At 44.8% G+C, this 26,818-nt stretch overlaps 1 protein-coding gene across 4 annotated transcripts in view; it reads left to right on the forward strand.

Annotated features, from left to right (window-relative positions):
• The first annotated feature begins 7,369 nt into the window (after positions 1 to 7,369).
• Positions 7,370 to 26,818, forward strand: part of TMEM163 (transmembrane protein 163) — a 270,249-nt gene continuing 250,800 nt past the window's right edge. The window contains exons 1-3 of one of the 4 annotated variants that reach the window (XM_055572765.1): positions 7,442 to 7,580; positions 8,110 to 10,920; positions 13,206 to 13,325. In XM_055572765.1, coding sequence (XP_055428740.1) covers positions 10,824 to 10,920; positions 13,206 to 13,325 — 217 coding nt within the window. In that variant the 5' untranslated portion in view covers positions 7,442 to 7,580; positions 8,110 to 10,823. Of the gene's footprint in view, positions 7,581 to 8,109; positions 10,921 to 12,807; positions 12,870 to 13,205; positions 13,326 to 26,818 lie in introns of those variants that run through there. The other 3 variants (XM_055572766.1, XM_055572764.1, XM_055572767.1) reach the window with 3 other exon arrangements.

Raw genomic sequence — 26,818 nt, forward strand, 5'->3', positions numbered from 1 at the left:
GGCAAAATTTAAGGTTAGGATGTCTACCTCTCAGACTCAAGCCTTCTCATCTCTCCCCACTTAATTTAATTTTATTTTTTTAAAGTAGACTTTACTTTTTAGGATAGATTTTTTTCTTGATAGATTGCAGGAAAAATGAGAAGGTAGTATAGAAAGTTGCCATAAACCTGGCACTCTGTTTCCCCTATTATTGACGTCTTATGTTAGCATGGTACGTTGCTTTAATTAGTGAAGTATAACTGATACATTTGGATGTGAATTTGAGCAGACTCCAGGAGACAGTGGAGGACAGAGGAGGCTAGCATGCTACGGTCCATAGGGTCACAAATAATTGGACACAACTTAGTGACTGAACAACAACAAATTGATACATTATTATTAACTAAGACCCCAGTTGTTCAGATGTTTTAAAATTTAACCTAATATTCTTTTTCTGTCCCAGGATCCCATCCAGGAAATAATACATTTAATTGTCATGTCTCCTTAGGTTCCTCTTGGTTGTGACAGTTAAGCCTTCCCTTTTATAACAGTTCAGTTCAGTTCAGTCACTCAGTCGTGTCTGACTCTTTGCGACCCCATGAACCGAAGCTCGCCAGGCCTCACTGTCCATCACCAACTACTGGAGTCCACCCAAACTCATGTCCATTGAGTCCGTAATGCCATCTAACCATCTCATCCTCTGTCATCCCCTTCTCCTCCTACCTTCAATCTTTCCCAACATCAGGGGCTTTTCAAATGAGTCAGCTCTTCACATCAGGTGGCCAAAATATTGGAGTTTCAGCTTCAACATCAGTCCTTCCAGTGAACACCCAGGACTGATTTCCTTTAGGATGGATTGGTTGGATCTTCTTGCAGTCCAAGGGACTCTCAAGAGTCTTCTCCAACACCACAGTTCAAAAGCATCAATTCTTCAGTGCTCAGCCTTCTTTATGGTCCAACTCTCACATCCATACATAACTTCCAGAAAAACCATAGCTTTGACTAGACAGACCTTTGTTGGCAAAGTTATGTCTCTGCTTTTTAATATACTGTCTACGTTTGTCACAGCTTTTCTTTCAAGGAGCAAGGGTCTTTTAATTTCATGGATGCAGTTGCCATCTGCAGTGATTTTGGAACCCAAGAAAATAAAGTCTGTCACTGTTTCCATTGTTTCCTCATCTGTTTGTTATGAAACTATGGGACTGGTTGCCATGATCTTAGTTTTCTGGATGTTGAGTTTTAAGTCAGCTTTTTGACTCTCTTTTCTCACCTTCATCAAGAGGCTCTTTAGTTCCTCTTTGCTTTCTGCCATAAGGGTGGTGTCATCTGCATATCTGAGGTTATTGATCTTTCTCCTGGCAATCTTGATTCTGGCTTATGCTTCATCTAGCCCGACATTTCGCATGATGTACTCTTCATTTAAGTTAAATAAGCAGGGTGACAGTGTTATAGCCAAACTCTGTGGGAAACAGACTCACTCAGGACATCGTGGGTAGTGGAGTGCAGTTTATTACTCTGGTGGGTCCGAGGCAGAGTTTCTTCTTTAGCCAGGGACCCCGAAATACTTTTATGAAAACCTTATATATCTTAGGTGTATGTGCTTAAGTCCACATCCCCACATTCCTTAAACCTAGACTGGAAAATGTTAAAGGGGGATACAGTCAGGTTATAGACATGATTCATAATCAGAAGGGTCAGCTGGTTATACATTGTAACCTATATCAGTGGGTGCCATAAAGATTACAAAGGTGATTGACTACATAGGGGATTATTACATTCTTTATGGTGAAGGGAAATCTTAGTATGGAATCTGGTGTCTATCAGTCCAGGAGGCCTGTTCAGCTGTAGGTATGTGATCTCCATTGCTACCAGGCACATAGTCTGCAGTTCACTGGGAATGTAGGATGGAGTTTCCTTCTTTTTCAAGATGGTGTCAGCTCAGCCTGTTCCTTTCCTCCTTCAAAAGTATACAGCCCTGATGTACTCCTTTCCCAATTTGGAGCCAGTTTGTTGTTCCATGTCTAGTTGCTTCTTGACCTGCATATAGGTTTCTCAGGAGGCAGGTAAGGTGCTCTGATATTCCCATCTCTTTAAGAATTTTCTACAGTTTGTTGTGATCCACATAGTCAAAGGCTTTAGCCAATGAAGCAAAAATAGCTGTTTTTCTGGAATTCTCTTGCTTTTTCTATGTTCCAATGGATGTTGGCAATTTGATCTCTGTTTCCTCTACCTTTTCTAAAACCAGCTTGAACATCTGAAGTTCACAGTCCACGTACTGTTGAAGCCTGGCTTGGAGAATTTTGAGCATTACTTTGCTAGCATATAAAATGAGTGCAGTTGTGCAGTAGTTTGAATATTCTTTGGCATTGCCCTTCCAGTCCTGTGGCCACTGCTGAGTTTTCCAAATTGGCTGGCGTATTGAGTGCAGCACTTTCACAGCATCATCTTTTAGGATTTGAAATAGCTCAGCTGAAATTTCATCACCTCCATTAGCTTTGTTCATAGTAATGCTTCCTAAGGCCCACTTGACTTTGCACTCCAAGGTGTCTGGCTCTAGGTGAGTGATCACACCATCATGGTTATCTGGGTCATGAAGATCTTTTTTGTATAGTTCTTCTGTGTATTCTTGCCACCTCTTTTTAATATCTTCCACTTCTGTTAGGTTCATACCATTTCTGTCTTTATTGTGCCCATCTTTGCATAAAATATTCCCTCGGTATCTCTAGTTTTCTTGAAGAGATCTCTAGTCTTTCCCATTCTAATATTTTCCTTTATTTCTTTGCATTGATCACTGAGGAAGGCTTTCTTATCTCTCCTTGCTATTTGGAACTCTGCATTCAGATGGGTATATCTTTCCTTTTCTCCTATGCCTTTCACTTCTCTTCCTTTCTCAGCTATTTATAAGGCCTGTTCAGACAACAATTTTGCCTTTTTGCATTTGTTTTTCTTTGGGGATGGTTTTGATCACTGCCTCCTGTACAATGTCACAAACCTCAATCCAAAGTTCTTCAGGCACTCTATCAGAACTAATCCTTTGAATCTGTTTTTCACTTCCACTGTATAATCGTAAGGGATTTGATTTAGATCACACCTGAATGGTCTAGTGGTTTTCCCTACTTTCTTCAATTTAAGTCTGAATTTGGCAATAAAGAGTTCATGATCTGAGCCACAGTCTGGTCCTGGTCTTGTTTTTGCTGACCACATAGAGCTTCTCCATCTTTGGCTGCAAAGAATATAATCAATCTGATTTCTGTATTGACCATCTGGTGATGTTCATGCGAAGAGCTGTCTCTTGTGCTGTTGGAAGAGGGTGTTTGCTATGGCCAGTGCATTCTCTTCACAAAACTCTGTAGTTAGGTATTTATACAAATTTAAGTTTAAGAGCAGTAAGACAAGACTCTGGTATATTATTAACACTTTTTCTTTATTTTTGACATTTTGAGGTTAGAGCTAAATAAAAATATCTAGATACACGTTTGGAATTACTGGGCCTGTGACAGTTACACATTTGACAGGTGCTGATGTATTGATTGTTGACTCACAAGCCATGAGTGGGACTGGTGTCATTGTCCTGATTTTTCTAAACAGTGAACAAAGTAGTCTTCCCTAGATTTATACAGTAGTTGCATTTACAGAAAATGCACTGTGTATTCAAGTGGTGCAAAAATATTTTGTTTATATGGAAAACAGAGTTGAAGGTCTAATGTAATAGAAGCATATTTTAACTGCCTCAAATGTCCAATCTGACATATGAAGCCCATGCAGGACACAAACAATCACTGCGCTGCAAAATCCTGGCCTGGCAGGACTTTCTGCAACCTCCTCTACCCTCCACTTAAATGCCACTTCCTTCTGCCCCTTGTTGTTGTTGTTGCTGCTGCTGCTAAGTCGCTTCAGTCGTGTCCGACTCTGTGCGACCCGGTAGACGGCAGCCCACCAGGCTCCCCTGTCCCTGGGATTCTCCAGGCAAGAACACTGGAGTGGGTTGCCATTTCCTTCTCCAATGCATAAAAGTGAAAAGTGAAAGTGAAGTCGCGCAGTCGAGTCCGACTCTTCGCGACCCCATGCACTGCAGCCCACCAGGCTCCTCCGTCCATGGGAGGAGTACTGGAGTACTGGGGTACTGGAGTACTTTCCAGGCAAGAGTACTAGAGTGGGGTGCCATCGCCTTTTCCAGCCCCTTGTTAGACCCAATTAAAGCATCTGTAAATTTCCAAAATACCCCTAGGGGGCGGTACTGTTGTGGGCTGTAGTGCTAAAGTTTAACAGGAGATTTGCCATCTTTTTTTTTGAATTAACTTTTATTGGAGTATAGTTTTTTTAAACAGGAGATTTGCCTTGAGTTTTCCTTTGTAAAATGAGGAGAGTAGTAGTTAAGGGATGGAAACAATTCATGTAAAACACTTAGTGAGGTGCCTGGCACACAGTACATGCTCCAGGATGTAAGCTAATATTATCTCCCAGTCAGTCAGCAGAGATTGTTCCCCCAGGTAGATGTGGGTGAGTGAAGACAGGAATCAGGCATGCACCACATCCCCTGCTTCCATCAGCAGTGAGTTATTAAACACTTACAGTCCGCAAAAAGGAGAGCCCGGGGAGAGCTGGAGTCAGAGAAATCTTTCTGGAGGAGACAAGAATGGCTTATTGAGCCAGGGCAGCTGCAACTTGAAGGAAATATATTTATTCCATGAATAATAAATAACTCCTGGATCCTTGCTTTGAGAGTGTGGTCTTCAGACCAGCAGCTTCAGCAGTGTCTGGGGGCTTGTTAGAAATCTTAGCCTGTACCCCAGACAGATTTAGAATCTGCATTTTAACAAGAATCTCGGGTGTTCAACTGCACATTACAGTTGTGAAGTGATGGACTAGAGAACCATCTGAGGGACCAGAGGAAAGAACAAGGATACTTTAGCCTTTGAGAGAACACAGATCTTGGGTGTGTTTGTGACAGAGGGAAGGAGGGAGAGAGATGATGAGTGAGCAGGGGCCAGATTAGCCAAGATTGTGGAGGGCAGTTAGTGAGACTCTCAAAGGTGGTCGTAGAGCAAGCCGTCTACATCAGAATCTGTGTTATTCAAATGAAGATTCTCAGCCAGATCCCAGATCTACTGAATCAGAATCTCAAATAACAAGGAGTCAGCGTTTAAATAAATTTAAAAAAGAAAAAACTTCTCCAGATGAGTTAAAAATGGGGAAGGAGTTTTAAAAAATAGCCACGTTTTCACCTATGGTATTAGAATTTCCTGCAGTTAAGTATTTTTGTTGGTAAACTCCCCAGGTGATTCTAATGTTTGCGAGCTATTGACAGGAATTAAATGGGAAAACCTGGAGAAAAGTCTGGGTGGGAGGAAGTAAGAGTTGTCTGCAAATACCTGAAGGCTTTCTACCTCAGAGTGAAAGTGAAAGTCACTCAGTCTATCCGACTCTTTACGACCCCATGGACTATGCTATGCTATGCTAAGTCACTTCAGTTGTGTCCAACTCTGTGTGACCCCATAGACGGCAGCCCACCAGGCTCCCCCATCCCTGGGATTCCCCAGGCAAGAACACTGGAGTGGGTAGCGTTTCCTTTCTCAAGCGGATCTTCCCAGCCCAAGAATCGAACCTGGGTCTCCTGCACTACAGGCAGATTATTTACCAACTGAACTCTCAGGGAAGCCCCAAATTGGAAGTCGCTCAGTCTCGCCGACTCTTTAGTCCTCGGAATTCTCTGGGCCGGAATACTGGAGGGGGTAGCCTTTCCTTTCTCCAGGGGATCTTCCCAACCCAGGGATCAAACCCAGGTCTCCCGCATTGCGGGCAGATTCTTAACCAACTGAGCCATCAGGGAAGCCCCTCAGAAGACAGAAGCAAGACCAGTGGGTAAAATTTATTTATTTTTGTGTGTGTGCTCAAATAATAATAGCGTTTTTCTTTCCCCCCCCTCCCCTTCCTCCTTTCCTAGCAAGAAGGGGCCTTTGAAATGCCCTTGTCCACCTCTTAAAGTTTGTAGTTATTGCTTAAAAAAGGTAAAGTAAATTGGCCAAGGTCAACTCAGATATTCTCAATCAAACCCAACAGCAGCAACAAAATGAGACCCTCTTCCCAGTGCTAGTGATATTTCCACTGCACGACAAAGGTATTTTAATCCCACTCGGATTTCCATCGCAGGCAAAGCGAGAATGAGAAACTGGTTACTCTTCAAAAAACGGTGCCCTCCCCCACAGTAGGCAGGCTTTAAATGAGGAATTGGCATTTTAGAAGACTCATTAAATCTTAAGAATGATATACTTAGGAAGAGGAAATCAAGCTTTGTGAATCTGGATACGGATATTATATTCAAGCCGAATCTGATAAATGGCCGGTCCCCCTTGGCACCTCTCCGGGTTACACCACAGGGCGTGGGTCCCAGGGTGCACCCACCTCTTTGGTTCGCTGCGGAGACGAGCCGGACCGCGCGCCAGGGTCGAGCTCCGCGCGGTCAGAGGAGGGAGGAAGCGCCAAGGAAGCCAGCGGAGGACTTCCAGTAGGAGGGAGGCTTCGATCTAAAGCCTAAAGTATCAGCAAGACTTGGCTACTCAGAGAGGAAATAGCTGGTGGCGGACTGGCTGGATACATGGTCCAAGGGCAGTCTCAATGGTAGTAGTTGGGGGCGGGGGGGGGGGGGCGCGGTTAGGGTCCAAACTTCTATAGAACGCCCTGTGGTCCTAAGATACCCGGTCTCTTTAAGTTGGTGCTAGAGGGTAATCGACGCTCTTAGAAGAAGACCCAACACCGGTGGGGGTGGAGGCAGGTGAACCTCGTTCTCCCGAGATGGGCGATGAGGATGGCAGCCCAGGCAGGAGATCCTGCATAGTCTGTGAAGCCCGTGCAGCTCCAGAGGAAAAGGGTGCCACATTAGGGCGCTGACCGCTTTCCTAACCAAGCTCGGGCGCAGCCTTCTCGGACAGTAAAGGAAGCGGGTCCGAGGTGATCTCCTCTGGTCACCATCCCGCGGCACGAGTGGGGCGGGTCTCCCATCACACCCTCAGCAGGCCCTGTTCGGGTTTCTGCCGGTCCCGGCTTTCCCAGTAGTCCAGCCCACACCCCGAGCCTCCGGGCTTCAGGCCTGGCCGGATCCCTCCCTCCCCACCGGCCTCGGGGCGCGGGCTCCGGCGCCGGGGCCTCGGGGCGGGTCCCTGCCGCACGCACCTGCCCCCGGGGGCGGAGCGCGGCAGCTGCTGCTGGGCCCGAGTCTCTGCCACCGGCCACGCGAGCCGCGCGGCTCCCGCACACCCCCCCGCCCCCTGCCGCCGCCGCACCTCCACTCCGCGGCGCCCGCGCGGTCGGTCGGTCCCTCCGCCCGCTCCGAGCCGCGGCGCCTCGCACTTCTGACTCGAGTCCCCGCCGCGCTCGTCGTTGCCGCCCGGACCCGCCGCCCCGCGCCATGGAGACGGCCGCGGGCAGCGAGCGCCGCAGCACCCCAGGTCCCGCAGTCCCGCCGCCGCCCAGGGGCCACGCGCCCTTGGCCACCGCCTCCGGCCCGCTGAGCTCCCCGGCGCGCGAGCCGCCGCAGCCCGAGGAGGAGCGGCAGCTGCGTATCAGCGAGAGCGGCCAGTTCAGCGACGGGCTGGAGGACCGAGGTGAGCGCGCGCCGCCCCGGGCCCCTTCCCCTGGCCCGGCCCCTTTCCCCGGCCGGGCGGGCGCGATGAGGAGCCGCTGCTCGGGGCCCGCCTTTCCGCTGGCGGGTGGGGCCGGGCTCGGCGCCTCTGAGCGCGCTGGGGCGCGGAGCTCCGACTTCCCGCGAAAGCGTGGAGAGCTGAGGGCGGCAGCCCCACCTTCCGCGGCCGGCACCGCCCGAGTCGCGGCGCCTCCGCCGGAACCCGAGAACCCGACTGCCTCCTGGGAGACCCCGCCGGGGCCCTCACCCTCCTCTCGGCCAGCCTTGGCTCCTCCAGCGCCCACTGGAAAAGTTTCCTGGAGGCGTGTGTGTGTGATCCCCCCCCCGCCACCTCCGCTTTCCGAGCCGAGCGCTCCCGGTAGCATGCTCCTTCCCAAGCCCCGTTCGGCTCCGTGGGTTTACCAGGGAGAACTTCCCTCTGCGGATTCAGCTTCGAGGGGCGACTGCCCCGGCGAAGGGGAGTCGGGTGACCTCCGACCCTCATTTACTAGGGACCCAGTTTATCGTGGGTCGCTGCCCCGCTGTCTGCCGATGGTACAGAGGACTGGGACACTTGGATTTGGACCACCAATCCTGGATGGATGCCGCTGGAACCTGGTGGTTCTCGGAGCGCGCATCCCAGCCTCTTCAAAATCCCTGGACGCTGGCAAACGTCCCTATCCCAGGAGGCCAAGCCCGACCCTCCGACAGATAGCCGGTTACCCCTTTGAATTGCCCACATAAAACGCGAGAGACTGCCCTATTCATTCCTATGTCTATCTCCTCCTCCTACATCTCTCTTTTTTTCCCTCCCTAGTTTCCTTTCAGCCCGCTTCTTGGCCACGTCTGTACCTTTTTTGTTTCTTGCAGAATCGAATCCAAATCGGCCCCCTCAAAAAGACTCAATGGCTCTGCTAAAACCGGTTAGTGGCCGAAACGGGATTCTGACAGCCGGCCGTTCCGGGGGGAGCGGCTCGTCGCCACCTCCACCCCCTGTTCTTGGAAGCCTTATTTTGTTGGCTGTGGCGGATTTGTATATTTCAGTCTTAGCAGGTTTCTGTATATTCTTGGTATCTCCTGTACATTTTTATTCCGGTTTAGTGTTCGGAGGCACGATCTCGTTCCTCTGAGAAATTTTAAACTGTAGCATGTGAAACCCAGAATGATATGGAAACGGCAATTCTCAGAGAACCGTCAGGGATGCTCGGGCGAGAACTGGTGCCACGCCGGTTGCAACGAGTTCCGCACCTATGTTGCAGTTTCTCCTCCTATTCTCACCTAACTCGATTATCATTTTCAAGCTGATGATGGGTGACATCACAAGCACCCAACAAAACCTATCATTTTTATTGTAGATCGTGTTAATTACCTTTCTCTCTGCAACTGATGTTGTAGGATTTAAAATCTTTGTATTGAAGAAAGACCGAACTTTGGGGATGGGCTTATTTTTGTAGCACTGCAGGTCGTCTGTATCAAGCTGGCCTATTTCTCCCTATCTCACAAAAGGATAGGAGGGGAAAAACGTGCTAGGGCGAGTTAATATTTAGTGTCATTTTGTAGCTCGGGCTCAAGCATAAAAAGCCCTTCTGAATTCATTCTTAAGGTTATTTTTCACTGGTCAACTGAATTTCATTTTCCATTATGTTATTGCATGAAAGCATTCACTGTTCATAAACTGTCACTGTGTAAAAGCGCTGCGTGTCACACACTGCCAGTCTGTTAAGATGAGTCCTGTCCCCCAAAGAACCCGGCTCGGTGTGGCCTTGAAAGCTGAAAGTCAGCGTGACATTCTTCTTTTTGACCCGTTCCTGGCAGCCAAGAGTTAATGCTGAATGAGTCATTTCTATTAAATAAATCAGAAGCTTATCTAGGGAGGTTTCTTAAAATATTTTGTGTTTGTGTTATTTTTTCTTATGGGGCTGCATCTTTTCAATATCGATTTTTTTTGTATCCCTTGGGAATGGTTCGATTGCTACTACTGCTACATTTTTCCTAATAGTGAGAGGCTTTGGGGAGGAGGAGGCCTGGGCAGCTGCCTGCTATGTATCTCTACCTCATGCCTGGCTTGCTTGTCTTCTAAACCTAAATACCTACCTCTGGGTGTGTGGGAGGGCAGACACCTGGTTCTGTACCCATATTTGGCCTTCTCTTTTGCCATAAGTTCCTTCTGAGCTGTCAGGACCCTATTAACAGTCTCAATCGAACTTGGATCAAAGGCTTGCTTATAAAAATCTAGTGTTTGGGAACTTTAGAGATTTTTTTTCCTTCCCCCATAGAAGTGATGTGGGCTGGTTCCCAGAAACCTAGCTAGCTCATATTGTCAGTAACTGCAGTGCCATTTGGTTGAGCCTTGTAGTTCAGGGAGCAAGAGCTTTGTGGTCCAAGACTGACTAAAACAAACAAAACATAGGCCAAGTTTGTCTTAGGCATTTCCACACCCTCCCTTTCAGTGCCACTCTTCTCCCCACAAGTGTTTCCCATCATTCTGCCCCAAGGCTTAGGGCCCTAAGAGTGTTACCTGCTTCAGCATTTTCTACTGCCTTCCTATCTAACGAATATTCCCCTTCTTTCTGAGAATGCAAGCATGACCAGTTCTTAGGAGAAAGTAATGGGAACTAATTCATACTAGCATGGAAATGACTGATGGCGTCAACCTCCTTGTGTATATTTGCATCTCTCCAACCCTAGTATCAGTCCTTCATTAATACAACCCTTATGCTTACTTATGCTTACCTTATGCCAGGGTCCGAATTACAAATAGGTGAAATTTGAGTGAGATTAACAATTTGAATGTGGAGGCCAACTAAAGGCCTCTTCTAGGAGCCAGCCTTGTGTGCAAATGTGAGACCTGCCTTGGCTTCTGTAGGCTCTGCTACCTTTCTTCTACCTTTGAAACACAGCTTCCTGAAAATTTTAGAAATTCTCATCACATCTCTGGCTTGCACTAACACAGTGCAGCTAACGCTGCATGCAGCTAACACAGGTTGGAGGGGGGCGGTAGAGGAACCTGTGTGCAGACAATTCATTTATAAGCCGGGTCTTCATAAATCATTATATCCCACTTCACTTTGAGGAGTGGAGAGTTATCCATTCTAGGTTTTAGCTCTCTTTTTAGGAAGGAAAACTAGTAGGAAGCAAGTGAAGGTTGAATAGGAATGGGAAAGTTTCTCCCTTCCTGGACAGTCTCCATTACATTTACTCCAGCGTTTAAAGTGTGAAACATCTCATGGGGAAGCGCATACAGGATCAGATCTGGGGAAGAACTATGAAGCCTGCTGACCAGGTGCAATCCTGTAGCACCCTCGCAGGACAGCGCAGCCCAGGTGAGCTGGCAGCCCACACTCCTCCAAGGGGAGTGCTGGCCCCCTCAGGGGTGAGGTGTGTTGATTGGCTGTGCAGTCAGCTCCAGTCACATTGTTGGAAACAGTTGGCTTTGGAAGGAAAAAATAAATGTCATGTGTTGGAATCAGAAACCCAGATCATGGTTGTTTCTCTTAGAAAATTAAATCTTCTAGAAGGAACCTTGTTTTTTCACCCCCAGTGGATAACCTCTTGAGATTGTTGCTGTCAAAGTACCCAGGAAATGAACTGCTTACTTGAATCAGTACTTAAATGTTACAGCTTCACTTCTCTTGAAAATCAATTGGCCAGGATGAAAGAAAGATTTGTGTCATTTGGGAAAAGGGAAATAAATTATAGGGAGTCAGTGGGACCTGCATAATATTTTCGGTTGTAGCTTAAACTGGAATCAAGGGTGATTGCAGTTGAAAATTAAAATGTGTGTTTTTAGCAGCTAGGGAAATAGACAAAGGGACAAAAAGAAGTAGACCAAGGGACAGTTTGAAATCATTTGTACCCAGGGCATAATGTGATGAGAGGTGGTTTTTCTTTTTTCTGTCCAAGTGCATTTTTTAAAGGAAGGTTTGGTGAGATTTTTGCAGTGAGGTGATGGAGTTTATACCTACCTTTTGCAAATTCATCTCCCTTTTGGTTTTAAATGTGTCTGCAGGTTTCAATGACTGAAAAATCTGGCTGTACACTGGACTCACTAAGCAGGCTTCATGACTTTTCCCCGTTGTTCAGGACTTGTGGTCTGAGTAGTTAATGGAACTGGGAAACTTTGACAGGGTCCTTGTTATATTTCGAACATGATGCAGTTTTCAGTAACCCAGTGTTTAATGTCGTACCCAGTCAGTCTAGTGGGAAGATGCCTTTTTACACAATGTGTAAGTGTGATTTGTTGCATGCTGTGTAGTATTTTACACATGGGTGGTTAAACCCCAATTACCAGTTTCTTCATCATTTGGAGCCGTTGTGATAAGGCTGTTCCACCTCTACAAAGTATATAACGGGTTGTTTGGCTAGAGACGGTGTCCTGTTTATGTGGAATGTGTGCTTAGTCACTCAGCTGTGTCCGACTCTCTGCAACCCCATGGAGTGTAGCCCGCCAGGCTCCTCTGTCCATGGGGATTCTCCAGGCAAGAATACTGGAGTGAATTGCCATGCCCTCCTCCAGGAGATCTTCCCAACCCAAGGATGGATGGAGCCCAGGTCTCCCATATTGCAGGCAGATTCTTTACCATCTGAACCACCAGTGGGATGCTGGGCTGAGAATCTGGTTCTCCATGCAACTAAGAGATGCCGTATATGATCTCTTTTCAAAGGAGAAGAAAAAATGTCCATCAAGATCATACTGATGTTTTATTCTTTGACTCAAGGCTGTTGAAACTTGGGCATTGTCTCAGAGGCATCCTGAATTTCTGTTGTTGAGGACTCAGTGCCAAAAGCAGAGGACATGAAATCAAATCTTTATTGTATGTGGCACGTCTGGGAAGTGACCCCTAGTTTTAGCAGGTTTACCCTGCTTAATAGTCTGAGAATTTTTTGACATAAGCTTGATACAAAGGAATAGATACTATAGAGCAGAAAGAGGAGAGAAGAAAACTTGGCATGTAATTTAGGTCAGGTGGCTGTTGGTTGTGGTTAAAGAGAAATGGTCCTGTTAATTGATGAGGGGAGCCACGAGGGCATTTGTATTCCATGACTCATTGCTGTGGGCAAAACCTGGTCCACCAGTACGGGCCAGGATGGTGGATCAACGCAAAATGGTGCTGCAGTTGAGGAGCCCAAAAGCCCAACCAGATGTGGGCTATTCATGCTGTTTTCTTAACGAAAGGCTTCGTTAGAAGGAGCTGCACCTGCTTGTCAGTGAGCCAAGGGAGTTAATACAGGGGCAGGGGCATGGCTGGGGTCATATGTCCTCAGGTCAGAGGTTGGTGGGCTGGCAGACTCCTTTATAAAGAAGACAGCTGGCATTTCCCTGTGGGAACATGAACCGGATACGCTTGACCTAGCGATCTTTCAAGAGATGCCCCAAAGCTTGATTTCCATGCCACTCTCCTAAAACACCTCTTGGATAACTGAATCACTTTGCTGCACACTGAAACTAGCACAATATTATAAATCAACTATATTTCAATTAACAACCCCCCCCCCATCTTGGCCCGCAGGCTGTTGGTTTATAATCCTTGGATAAGAACATATAGCTCTAGTTGTGGGTTTCTTAATAAGGAAATGCCTAACTTCCTTTTCTCCTTGTGTTTGTCAGGCTTACTAGAAAGCAGCACTCGGCTAAAACCTCATGAAGCCCAGAACTACAGAAAGAAGGCATTGTGGGTCTCCTGGTTCTCCATTATCGTCACACTGGCCCTGGCGGTGGCTGCTTTTAGTGAGTATTCAGAGTCTTGTTGACCGATGTATTTTATGGGTGTTGCCGGTTTTATTCTCTGACTCCTATGGGATGCACTTTTGCTTTTAGTTGACTATTATTGATGAGTAAATATTTTTTTGATGGTTACATAGTCAGATGCTTATAAATTAGTAAAATGGCTTCTCTCCTCTGCAGAGGCAAGAGGTAGTTAAGAAGAAGACTGGGAGTCTAGGCTGTCATCAGTATGCGGGTTTGTGGCAGTCAATTCTGGCTGCCAGCTGAAATAGTGAAAATATTCTCTTGGTGGATGCCTTCAGCCTGGGCTGACATGTGACAAATATATATCCTTGAGACTGGTATTTTGAACCTCATGCTACCAAATGAGTGTAATATTGTAGTACGACCTCTCTTCCCCACCCCCACCCCTGAATTACATTTGCCTGAGGTTTAGAATAAAATCATCTGAACATTTTAATGAAACAAAAATGGGAGGATCCCCTTGCAAGTTTTCAGTGGCCTTGGAAACAAAAATATTTATCATAATCGAGAAGAACTAAGAAAACTGAATGCTTTTTGCCTATGGATAATCCAGTTTCCCTGTTAGGAAGCCCCATGACATGCATTTTCTCTACTAACATTTGCAGCCTATAGAAATGTGCATGTGCTGTTTATTCTTATTAATGTGCAGTGATTCATAAGCTTAAGCAGTGACATTCAGCTTCAGCTCAACCTTGGCAGAATCCACAGTTTTTTTTTTCTTTTTAATGCTAGGAAAAAGAATGTATTATATGCATTTTGTGATTAATTTATGGCCTTAACAGATTTATATTCTAAGTAATGAGTATCATACAAGGTGTCTCATGTAACAACCGCAGAGTAGAAGGAAGGGCTGTGTCTGCTGGAATATACTACCCTGTGTGTTTTTAAAATTCCATTCTGCACAGTTAGAGCTGCTGCTGGAAATTGGTGTTGGCTCCCATGGGGGAATATTAGAATTTGACCAAGTGTTCCCTGCAAAACTCAGTGTATATTCCTTGAAGCAATATCTATTTGGAAACACTGTACCACATCTTGGCTTTTTTTTTTTTTTTTTGCCACATATTTAGCAGCCAAGGATAATTTCAGGGTAGAAGCATTTACCAATGAGCCAGAAATCTGATCAAGAGGAATTCTGATCCCTGAAAATAGCTACTCCTTCCTTTTTTTTTTATAAAAATGCTGAAACAAGAGTAACAGCCCTATTGACATCCCTGGAGGATAATTTGGTTGCTGTGGCTGGTGGTGGGCTCCAAATCTGACCCTGTAATTTCCATATGTAAAGAAAGAGGAATGGCAGGAAGGAAGATGATTTACAAACAGAATAATAGTTACTCTGACTGATAGAGCTGTTATGACTTTATAATGTGATTATTTGAATGAGGACCTGAATGTGGAGAAATATTGAGCAAGTCTTTCCTTTGGGAGAAGAATCCTACATTTGATGTGCTTAATCAGAATAAGAAAAAAATTAGGAAATTTTGGGTTTGCATATTATGCCTGTTCAGTTGGGTTATCTTAAAAATTTTGTTCCATTTCTTATAATAGGAAAAGACTGTTGCATAATGCATATGGAATTATAATATTGCTTTATGAAAAGGGTTCTGTTTCTCTTTAAAATGATTTTACCCCTTTTTATAGCAAGTAATTTAACTCTTGTAACTTCTTGCCTATAAAATGTTGGCATTGGGGTATACATGGCATCATGATTTTTGTTGCTTTCTGTGGTACATTAATTTGTTCCCAAGTTGCTTTCAACTTGTTCTGGTACAGTTAAACCAAAAAATGCAAAAGTTAAACTATATATTTTCTCATTTTAACTAGAGTAACTTTAATGTGTGTGCACATGTGTGTTTTATATTTTAGACCCTCTAGGTGGTCTGTGGCTGCATTGTTAGGGTTGTTGGTTTTATTCTTTAGTTTCCTAAATCTATTTGTAATATGAAATATTAAAAGCTTTTAAAACATCACTTGCATGTTGATAGACTTTTGCTCAATCCTTTTCATAGTTTTGAAGGGGAAGAAAAGTCAATAGAGATTAAGCAATATAAGCTTACTTTTGAAATTGTTTAAATTAGTATTTAAAGGAAAATGGTATGTTTCAGAAAGCACAGTAAATGTATTTTTAAAAAAGACTCAGAAGGAGCCCCCAGTATTCTCCAAGGAGGTGGTTGACAGAGATGGGATAAATGGAATAGGCTGGCTTGGTGAACAGCTGTTATATCCAATGAAATGGTCAGGTTGAACCAGTTAACATTTTAAAGAGAATTGCTATGGAATATAGCGCTGTGAGATGGCAGAGAAGTGTGGAGTGTGTGCCGTGTGTGCATGTGTGTGTGGTGTGTGTGAGTGTGGTGTGTGTGTTGCCGGGAGGTGATAGTCATGGTGAAAAGTAGAAGACGGTATTTATTGTCATGTCTTCTTGCTACTACTGGATGGTAAACTCTTTAGGGCAGGATGAACATCCATTTTTACTTGGAAATCAGTACTCAAAATTGTTGAATGAATGAACTGAGAAACATTTTCTAAAAAGCAATTTTTTTTTAAGTTGGGGAAAGCAAAAGATTTCTTATAAATAAATTTCATCTAAAGATTTGTTTATGTTTAGATACCAGATTTAGGTCTTATTTATTTTATAAACAATTGAAATCTATTTAAGACAATTAGATAATCCTATGGCCATTCTCTTACTAAGGGCCTTTCTTGGAGCACTATGGCTGGTTCAGTTAGAAACCCATCTTTATCTCCTCACCTGCCATTTCCTCTTTAATTGCACATGCTGATTTTTAGCTGAGCATCCTCTGGAGAAATGCTGTTGTCGCTTTTGTGTTTGGAAATGAGGCTGATGGATTTATGTAAGTTTTGGGGATACCTCTTTTTTCAGGACTGGAAAGATTCATATTTTTACATAGTGTATACATTTGCAAATAAAGACTATTATCCTTCACTTCCTACCAGCTTCCAAGTAATCAGGTACGCTTTATTTTCACAAATTAGTAGTTTCTAAAAGACCTAATGATAAAAATAGCTTTGTTTAGTCTTACTGAGTGATCAGTGATAAATACTTACACATATAAGTATGTATGACATACAGGATGTCTGACATACAATGGATGATGTACATGGATGTCTGGTATAATCTGAAAAATTAGGTGAGTTTTCAAAGTTTGTGACTTGAAAGTATTTTGAGAGGAATATGTGCTTTGCAAGGGAGATGAACTATTTTTGGGAATCCTTGGTAATGTAGTGATTTTTGGACCTGCTCAAATGCTGATATAAAACCAGATGGTAATACATCTTGAATATTTCAGAGAGAGTTTTAGTTTGGCTTTAAAATTACTTCTGTTTATAATCGGTAGGCAGCATGGAAAATGGCAATCCTGTTATGAACAAACCTTAAAAAATCTGTTTTAATAATGAGGTTAGAAAGAGAACAGAAGTTCTGTTTCACAATTCAGGGTTTTGACATCATTGATGTCTTTGTTAGAATGATTTAGGAAAGTGCATTCTGACTCTGAGATTTGAATGAGTGTGAGTTAATTTTTAGGCACTCAATACATGTTCTGTGGGAAGTGAAGATATATTTGAAACATTCTCAGGGGAACACCTTTCCTAAGATACACAGTTCCACTTTGAAAAAAAATCCAAACCAAGATCTTCTCAGAAAAAGTTCTCTCAAAAATTTTGTGAATCAGTAGATTTAAGAATTGGAAAATTTTCTGAAAGGAGTGATTTTTATACTTGGGGGTTTTAAAATCATGTATCTGATTGTTGTATAAACTCTTAACCCTTAAAATGGTAGAATAAGTGTACTTATTCTTTTTATTTTTAGTTTGTGAGTCCAAGAGTTGAGCAGAGAAGGCAATGGCACCCCACTCCAGTACTCTTGCCTGGACAATCCCATGGACGGAGGAGCCTGGTGGGCTGCAGTCCATGGGGTCGCTAAGATCCAACATGACTGAGCGACTTCACTTTCACTTTTCACTTTCATGCACTGGAGAAGGAAATGCAACCCACTCCAGTGTTCTTGCCTGGAGAATCCCAGGGACGGGGGAGCCTGGTGGGCTGCCATCTATGGTGTCGCACAGAGTCGGACACAACTGAAGCGACTTAGCAGCAGCAGCAGCCAAGAGTTGAGAGATAGATAAAATGAAATTATAGGTTCTTTTATAAACTCAGCAAAATATGTCTGGGAATTTATTATGGTATCTCTCAACTGACACATGTGTGAGGTGGGAAAGGCAAAAGACTCTCCAGTGGCCCTCTGGTACCCTGAGAGAGACATCTAAAGAGTTACAGTGGCCTAAAATGTGTGGCCTGACCTGGCCTTTGCCCCCCCCCCCCCCCCCACCCCTTGCTCAGACATCCCAACTTCCCAGGACTGGAGCTGGCATCTTTCAGCAAAACTCATCTTCTGGTAGACCTTCATGAGGCTGAATCTTTTGAGGGCTTCACCAGCCATAAGGACTCATTTTCCAGAGTAGTTTTATTCATTCTTCAGTGTATTTTCTTCCTGCCAGTTTTCCCCTTTGTGTCCCACCTGTATTAGGTCAGGATGCCTGTGAGACCCTCACTGCTCCTGCGGGTAAGCCTAAGACCCAGCCCCTGCACCATTTCCCTAAAGACTTTGGGGGCTTCCATTCTGCTCCTAGAATGATCCTTCCTGTTGTTCGCTGTTCTTGCTTATTTTTCTTGATGAAAGAAGTACGTGCACATTATGAAAGTTCATGAGGCCAGAAGTACACAGTGCCAATCTCTTTCCCACCCTCCACTTTCTCTCAGTTACCACTCACCAATGACAAGCCTTGTTGCCAGGGTCTTGTATTTCCTTCTAGACGTTCTCTGGGCATGGGAAGTGCAGGTGTGGTCCCCGTGTGTACAGTCCCCCATTGCTACTTAGGTTAGATATGGGGTCTTATTCTTGCTGATCTTTCAAGGAGCCCGGCCTCTTCCCAAACTGCTGTTTCCCCAGGGTAGTGTGGTGGGGAGTTTTCCAGAACAACTTCCCAACCATTGCCAGTCTGGGCTGCTGAGCTGAGTGGGGAGGATGTGGGCAGGAAGTTTGTGAGCCACATCCTGGGTGTGTTTAGGGGGATAACTTGCTCCCTGGGAGTGTGCGGGGTAAATGATAACCAGAGATGCTGATTCTGAGAGGTGGAAACCAGGAGGGAGGAACAGCTGAAATGCGGTTTGGGCACCTCATGTTGACAAGAGGCCCTGCCTCTGGGTCCTTCCTTCCTGCTTTCGTGTCCTTGTGGGTCGTGGACTCAAAGGTTGATGCCTCATCTCCCCACCCCAAGAACGCCGGCTCACAGATGCTGCCGGCTTACCGATGCTTAGTATCTTAGTCCCGCCCCTTTGCTCACCTAGAGGCCCCTTCCGATCTTGCCCCTGCTCCCTGGCTGAACTCGGCTCCTCCCATCCCCCCAGCCAAGCTTGGCCACAAATGCTTCTTGCAGTTCCCCAGATGCTGCATCCTGCTCTTCGCCCCCACATCCATGCACCTGCTGTGCCCTTGGCGTCAGAGGCCCTGTGTTCCTGCCCCTATGCTTTGTTTTCTAGCCAAATTTTACTTATCCCTCAAAATTGAGATGAAAGAGCCCCTAGTCCAGGAAGCCTCCTCTGACCCTCCATTTCCTGATGAAATGCGTTTCGTGAATATAGCCAATATTTTATAATAACTATAAATGGAGGAAATATAATTTTTAAAAATTGTGAAACACTATGTTGTATACCTGAAATGTACATAAGTAAGTAAACTATACCTCAGTAAGAAATGATTTGAAAAATGGAAAGAAAAAAAAATGCCCTTGGTTTCCACAGCCTCGTGGGCACCGGGCAGTGTATCAGGAATGTGATACACGATACTTAAATCATTGTGTTGTCACCCTGTGGACAAAGGCAGGCCCCGTCTTCTCCAGTCTGCCTGCTCAGCCCCTGACACTGTTGCCGCTCAGATACCGGTTCAGTTAGTTCAGTTCAGTCTCTCAGTCGTGTCTGACCCTTTGGGACCCCATGGACTGCAGCTTGCCAGGCTTCTCTGTCCATCACCAACTCCCAGAGCTTGCTCAGACTCATGTCCATGCCATCCAACCATCTCGTCCTCTGTCATCCCCTTCTCCACCTGCCTTCAATCTTTCCCAACATCAGGGTCTTTTCCAGTCAGTCAGTTCTTTGCATCAGGTGGCCAAATATTGGAGTTTCAGCTTCAGCATCAGTCCTTCCAGCGGATATACAGGATTAATTTGCTTTAGGATTGACTGGTTTGATCTTCTTGCGGTCGAAGGGACTCTCAAGAGTCTTCTCCAACACCACAGTTCAAAAGCATCAATTCTTTGGCCCTCAGCCTTCTTCACAGTCCAACTCTCACATCCATACATCACTACTGGAAAAACCATAGCTTTGACAATATGGACCTTTGTTGGCAAAGTAATGTCTCTGCTTTTTAATATGCTGTCTAGGTTGGTCATAGCTTTTCTTCCAAGGAGCAAGTGTCTTTTAATTTCATGGCTGCAGTCACCATCTGCAGTGATTTTGGAGCCCAAGAAAATAAAGTCTGACACTGTTTCCATTGTTTCCCCATCTATTTGCCATGAAGTGATGGGTCTGGGTGCCATGATCTTTGTTTTTTGAATATTGAGTTTTAAGCCAGCTTTTTCACTCTTCTCTTTCACTTTTATCAAGAAGCTCTTGAGTTCCTCTTCGCTTTCTGCTATCTTAAGGGTGGTGTTATCTGCATATCTGAGGTTATTGATATTTCTCCCAGCAATCTTAATTCTAGCTTGTGCTTCATCCAGCCTGACGTTTCGCATATCCTCTGCATGTAAGTTAAATAAGCAGGGTGACAGCATACAGCCTTGATGTGCTCCTTTCCCAATTTGGAACCAGTCTGTTGTTCCATGTCTGGTTCTAACTGTTGCTTCTGATACTGATATTTCAGATACTGGTTGGACTGGAGTAGTTTTTAACATCTCCCTGCTGAGACCACTGTGGCTGCAGCAGGTTGAGGATATATGTTTTTAGGTGAAAATCTCAGAAAAAGGAACGGCAGATTTTTCAAGTGAATGGAAACAAGCGGGAAAGCCAGTGGGGATGGGGGATGCAGGGCCCTTATCTCTCCCTCCCCCCACACCCCCTCCCTCCCCTCTCCTCCCTCCCCTCTCCCTCTGCCCATCTTGGGCCGACAGATCCAGGGTTCTATTGACCCCGACTCACTCATGGCTGTTAGGAGAGTGCATCTTCCCAGTCCCCAGGCTTACAACGAGCTGTTGTTTCCAGCCCACAGTGGAGGAGGGGTCCTAGCAGCTGCCTGCTTGTTCTGCTTCCTTTCTCCCTGCATTCTGCACACAGCCTTTAATGAAAATGTGGCCAGGGTGTATTAGCACAGAGGTGTCCTTGTCACACAGCCCCGGCGCTGACTCAGGGAATCTGGGCAGTGAGCCCTCTGGACTCATCTTATTAGGCTGGGTGGGTCCTTGCCCCCTCCTTGCTTGTGTCTGGGCTCTGCTAACATGCCTTCCAGAGTCCTGTGGGAAACTCCTGAGGGCTTTTCCTGTTGCCTCTCAGGCTCTTTCCAGGCACAGTTGTTAGCTGGTGGGACAAGAATAGGTTTTCTGGTCTGCTTGTGCTTAGGGACTGTGATCTGGTCCTCTGGGGATTTCCCCTTGAAGGTGAAGTTTCTGGCAGAGTCCTCCTTGACAAGAGGTTATTTCCTAGTGCCCCGTCATGAGGGCTGAAGGTGAGGTTGAAGGGACGGAGAGGACCGTCCTTTTCCCCTTAAAAGAAGCTGTTTCTCACTTTCTACTTTTTCCTCCTGCGCGTCTTTCCAGGGTGTGGCTGTGTCCATCCAGTCCTTAGCGAGTGCCTGTTGCCTGTCTGGTGTTCTGGGTACCACAGAGGACACTAGGACCTGGGACAGCCTCCCATTCCCTTGAAAAGCTTGGGTCTAATGGGGAGGGGAGTCTGTGGACGTTGGAGCGAATGATAGGGCAGTGGGGTAGGGCAGATAACCTGCCAGACACATAGGATGCCCAAGAAAAGATATCACTGGTCTGTTAGAGAAAGGACAATTTGCAGCCTCCCCAAGAACAAATTAAAGGAAAATCAGAGCTATTAATGTAGAAGCTAAGGCTGTCCCGAGGCCGGAGTGCAGGAAGACTTAGGAGGGGCTTTGGAAACTAAGATTTTGGAATAAAGTAAATGCACTAGAGGATTTTACCCTCAGTGAAGAGATGGGCCAGAATAAACCAACCCATCAACCCAGGAAGACCACTCAACTCTGTGTGTGGGGAGGCTTCTACTAGAATTTATAGCCATGGGAATGACCTTGTGCTCATTTGTTTTTGGAATTTTCATAGGTTGCTTTCCTAAGAAATAGACTCTGACTCTGAGATTCACTGCAGGAGGTTTATTAGGAATGGGGGCTGGGAGAGGCTCTCAGGAGTAATTTCTGAAAAGAAGCAAGGGAAGCAGGATTGGGCAAGGGGAGAAGTTGAATGACAGTGCTGTTACCTCAGAGACTTGTCCCATAGGGACTTGGAGCCGGGATGGCCATTCAGAATTGTCTTATTGAAGCAAGGTTGCCAGACCCGTCATTGGTATGGGCTGCCCCATGGAGAAATGTGACCTTGGGAGAGGCAGCTTCCTTCAGTAGAGGGGGGATCCAGGAGAGGGATGAACTGTGAGCCATTGGCAGCCCTCATTCCTGGCAGCTGAAGGAATGAATGGGGAGTCCCTGAGGGAGAATCCAAGGGTACACCATGGCATCCTATATAGGTGCTCATCCTGCCCGGGTATCCTAGGAACCCTCAAGCTGAGATACTGACATGGATATGGTTCTATGATGCAAATACCCCTGGAATGCCTGAAAGAAGCAAGTGTAGAACCTCCACTAAGTCCCAGTAGCCTCACATGGATGACACGCCACCAATGCTGAGCTCATAATCCAACATTAGGAAGCTCCTGAGAAAGGATCTTAACTAGATGACTAAGTCATACAGCAGCATGATTAGAACTCGATGAGAAGAGGCTCTGATAGAATCTGTAAAAATGCATATATTTAATGAATAGACAATAAAAAAAGGAATCAAACACATGAAGGACACTGAAAAGAGCAACTGGGAAACAAACAAATAAATATATATTTTTGCTGTTTTTATGGAAGCCATAGCATGAACGTAGTTTTGTTTTTTGCTGCACCGCACAGCATGAAGGATCTTAGGTCCCTGACCAGGGATCGAACCTGTGCCCCCTGCATTGAGAGCACAGAGTCGTAACCATTGGACCACCAAAGGAAGTCCTGTGTGGATGTGGTCTTTAAAGTTAAGAACTGTAGCAGCAACCCCCCACCCCCCGCCCTGCCCCCACAACTCTCTCTCCTCTCTGTTTCTTCCTCATCTCCATGCTGGCAATCACTTTGCCTCTCTAGTTGATTCTTGCATTTTCTTATACCTTTAAAAATAACAGGCTTCTAATGCCAGTTCTTGAATTTTTGTTGTTAAGGTGTTACTTGTTGACTTCCCAGCAGGGAAGAAGATAATTTACTCTCTACTCTCCTCCTGGCCCTACACAGACATGCTGACTTCCTGAATTCCCATCCTTGCATAGTAGTTATGGTTTGCATTATTATGACTACATAAATCTTGCTCACTGAGCTATATGGCAAAGAATGATTACCTCTTTCCTGCACATTTTTTATTTTCTCTGGTTTTAGTATTTAATATGTAAGTTCTGCTTTGTGTGTTCCTATGTTTACTTTTCTCTGCATCTCTTTATTTTTTAAATTATTTATTTATCTTCGTTGCTGCTCTTAGGCTTTCTCTAGTTGTGGCGAGAGGGGCGACTCGAGTTGTCGCGGGCTTCTCACTGCAGTGGCTTCTCTCGTTGCAGAGAACGGGCTCTGGGACATGCGGGTTTCAGTAGTTGCAGCACACGGGCTTAATTGCCCCACGGCATGTGGAATCTTCCCCAACCAGGGACTGAACCCGTGTCCCCTGCACTGGCAGGCAGATTCTCAACCACGGGACCACCAGGGAAGTCCCTCTGCATCTCTTTCTTATTAAATTCTAATTCAGCATTTTTATTTCAACCTCAGCTTCTTTGTAATATTTTCAGATGCGTCAATAATTCTGTCAGTGTTTTCTTTAAGAAATCTCTTTCAGGGCTGTCTGACATTTGTTAATCTGTTTGGTTGCTCTTTCTGTTTGATGGGCATCCTAACATCCTGCATCCTAGCATCACCCTTCACCACGGATTTGGGCATTCCCTGTATTTCTCCTCTGTTGAGTCCCCTGTTTCCTGGATGCCCATGTTTTTCTCTTCTTTGGTTGACACGCTTATCTTCTCTTAGCTCCCCTAGGGAGGAACACATGGGAAGGGAAGCTTTTCAAGCCTAAAATGTCATTAGTATATCCTGACACTTGACTGATGGCTTAATAGAAAATTCTCAGTACAAATGTTCCTTAAGAGTTTTGAAGCTCTTATTTCTAGGGTTACTATTTAAGTCTGAAACCTTTCTAAATCATAATCCTTTGTATGAGACTTGCTGTGGTAGGGTCTTTTTCATGAATGTATGCCCCTCCTTTCTATTTTTTTTTTTCCATTTATCTTTTTCTGTCTCTTTGCTCTACATTCTGGGAAATTTCCTCCACTTTATACTCCTATGTGTCTATTGAGCTTTTCATTCGTACTGTCAAGTTTATTTTTAATTGCCTGAGTGTGCCTTTTAAAAAATCATCCAACTCTTGTGTTACTGATCTTTTTCATAGACCTTTTCTTATCTTTTTGGGAAAATATTAATGACATTAAAAAGATCTTTTTCTGGTTCTTGTATTGTCTTTCTCTGAGGTGCTATTTTTCCCATTTTCCCTGGGTTTATTGTTTCTGTGAGGAGTCCTGTGAGTGGTGATCCTTGATAGGTCTGCTCATATTAAGAGTGGGTGTTAAAAAAAAGTAGATGTGTACCCTATGTTCATAGCAGCACTATTTATGATAGCCATCCCTCCCCAAAACCCCCAAAATACAATAGTCAAGACATGGAAACAACCTAAATGTCTATCAATAATGAATGGATCAATGGAATACTACTCAGCCATGACAAAGAATGAAATAATGCCATTGGCAGCAACATGGGTGGACCTAGAGATTAGCATTCTAAGTGAAGTCAGGCAAATACCATGTGCTATCACGTATATTGGGGGCAGGAGGAGAAGGGGATGACAGAGGATGAGATGGCTGGATGGCATCACTGACTCGATGGATGTGAGTCTCAGTGAACTCCGGGAGTTGGAGATGGACAGGGAGGCCTGGCGTGCTGCGATTCATGGGATCGCAAAGAGTCGAACATGACTGAGCGATTGATCTGATCTGATCTGATCATGTATATGTGGAATCTAAAATATGACACAAATGAACTTACATATGAGACAGACTCACAAACATAGGGAACAGACTTGTGGTGGCCAATGGGAGGGGCGTGGGGGAGGATGGATTGGGAGTTGGGGACTAGCAGGTTGAAACTATTATACCAAGAATGGATAAACAAGGTCCTACTGTAAGGCACAGGGAACTAATTTCAGTATCCTGTGATAAACCATAATGAAAAAATAAAAAGGCAAAAATAGTGGATGTTTAAAAGCTGACTGGAGTTGTGAATATGTGGGTGGGTGGACTTTGTGGTGGACTGTTTTGTTGGGTGGATCCCAGTTTAATTAATGCTTCCTGGTCCTTCCTCCTGGGCTTCCCAAGTTGCCCAGAGAAGGGCTTTCTGATCTGGGGGGTAGACGGTTACTGCTTGAATTGTGTGTGCTGAGTTGAGGTGGAAGATTGAGATCTCATCATTCTATTTGGGATTCTTCATTTGGTCTGCTGGGTAAGAGTTCAGTTTGGTTTTCCCACCTTTAGCTAAGTCTGTGAGTGAGTGAGTGAGTGAAGTCGCTCAGTCGTGTCCGACTCTTTGTGACCCCGTGGACTGTAGCCTACCATGCATCTCCGTCCATGGGATTCTCCAGGCAAGAGTACTGGAGTGGGTTACCATTTCCTTCTCCAGGGGATCTTCCCAACCCAGGGATCGAACCTGGGTCTCCCGCATTGGAGGCAGACACTTTAACCTCTGAGCCACAGGGAAGCTGAATCTGGTGTTCCTCAAATAAGAAACTGTTGTACCTTCTTCAGAGAATAGATCTCTAAAGTCTGACAGGAGTTGGGGAGGGAACCTGGAAAGGACTTTTAAAATAGACTTTGAACCAGTCATTCTGTTTTCAGTCTTCTCTTTGTTACACTGTGCTACCAATTCTTTTTTTTCTTCAGTGCCCTGAATGTAAATTGAGCTGCCTTTTTGCTTTCACACTGCTGTCTTAGGAGTTTGCTTTCTGGAGTCTGTTAAATCAGTTACTAGTTCCCCATATGTTTTCTAGCATCTAAAAATTGTTTGTGTTGCTTCTTCCATTTTCTTTTTCTAATGGGTTTGTCTTTTTTTTTTTTTTTAATCTTTCTACTCTTAGTTTAGAATTTTTTAGGGGAAGCAAAGGGGCTTCCCTAGTGGCTCAGATGGTAAAGAATCTGCCTTTAGTGCAGGAGACCCAGGTTCAATCCCTGGGTTGGAAGATCCGCTGGAGAAGGAAATGGCAGCCCATTCCAGTACCCTTGCCTGGAAAAATCCCATGGACGGAGGAGCCTGGTGGGCTACATACAGTCCATGGGGTTGCAAAGAGTTGGATACGACTGAGTGACTTCAGGAGAAACAAAAGTAACCATGAGGAACCATCCTGCCATATTTCCCTGAAAGTGTCACACACAGAAGTTTATAGTGAAAAAATATAAAGTGAATTAGAAACCAATGAGAAATAGTGAACCAAAATATGGTCTGAGAAACTTACCCAGAATGTAGCCCAGAGTGATACTTCTCTTTCATGTTTTCTAAGAGACATGAAATTAGGAAAATTTCTAATATAAATGAATAAGAATTCTAAAAGTAGAAAAAAGAGGAAATAGAGAATAGTCATTGTTTTTAGAGGTGTCTGAGACTGTTCTGGAATTGGTGGAAATTTAAAATTTGATGTCTTTGAACTATATCATGCTGACCATTGTGTGAGTGACTTGATGTCAGAGATTTTAAAATAAGAAAGAAAAGTACACTAAGAACATGTCTCTTTCATTTAAAAAAGTGCTGGTTACAACCTATCAAACTGATTTTATGTGCCACCAATGGGTTGTAACTTTCAGTTTAAAGAACACTGACTCAGTGGGTCAATATAGAACCATGCATCCAACAAGTTATTGGATGGAACATTTATAAATATGACCACTTCCATTGTTACGAAAGAAGTCTCATTCAGTTACTAAGAATTTGTATTTTACAGTGTTCTCTATTCACAATGCAATGAACATTTGAAATAGCATGTAGCTAAAATGCTTCTATATGTCACAACATGTGTGGGAAATTAACACCTTTCTGAGTATCACAAGGGGGAGAGGTG

Source organism: Bubalus kerabau, chromosome 3 (assembly GCF_029407905.1).
Source record: "Bubalus kerabau isolate K-KA32 ecotype Philippines breed swamp buffalo chromosome 3, PCC_UOA_SB_1v2, whole genome shotgun sequence".
NCBI lineage: Eukaryota > Metazoa > Chordata > Mammalia > Artiodactyla > Bovidae > Bubalus > Bubalus kerabau.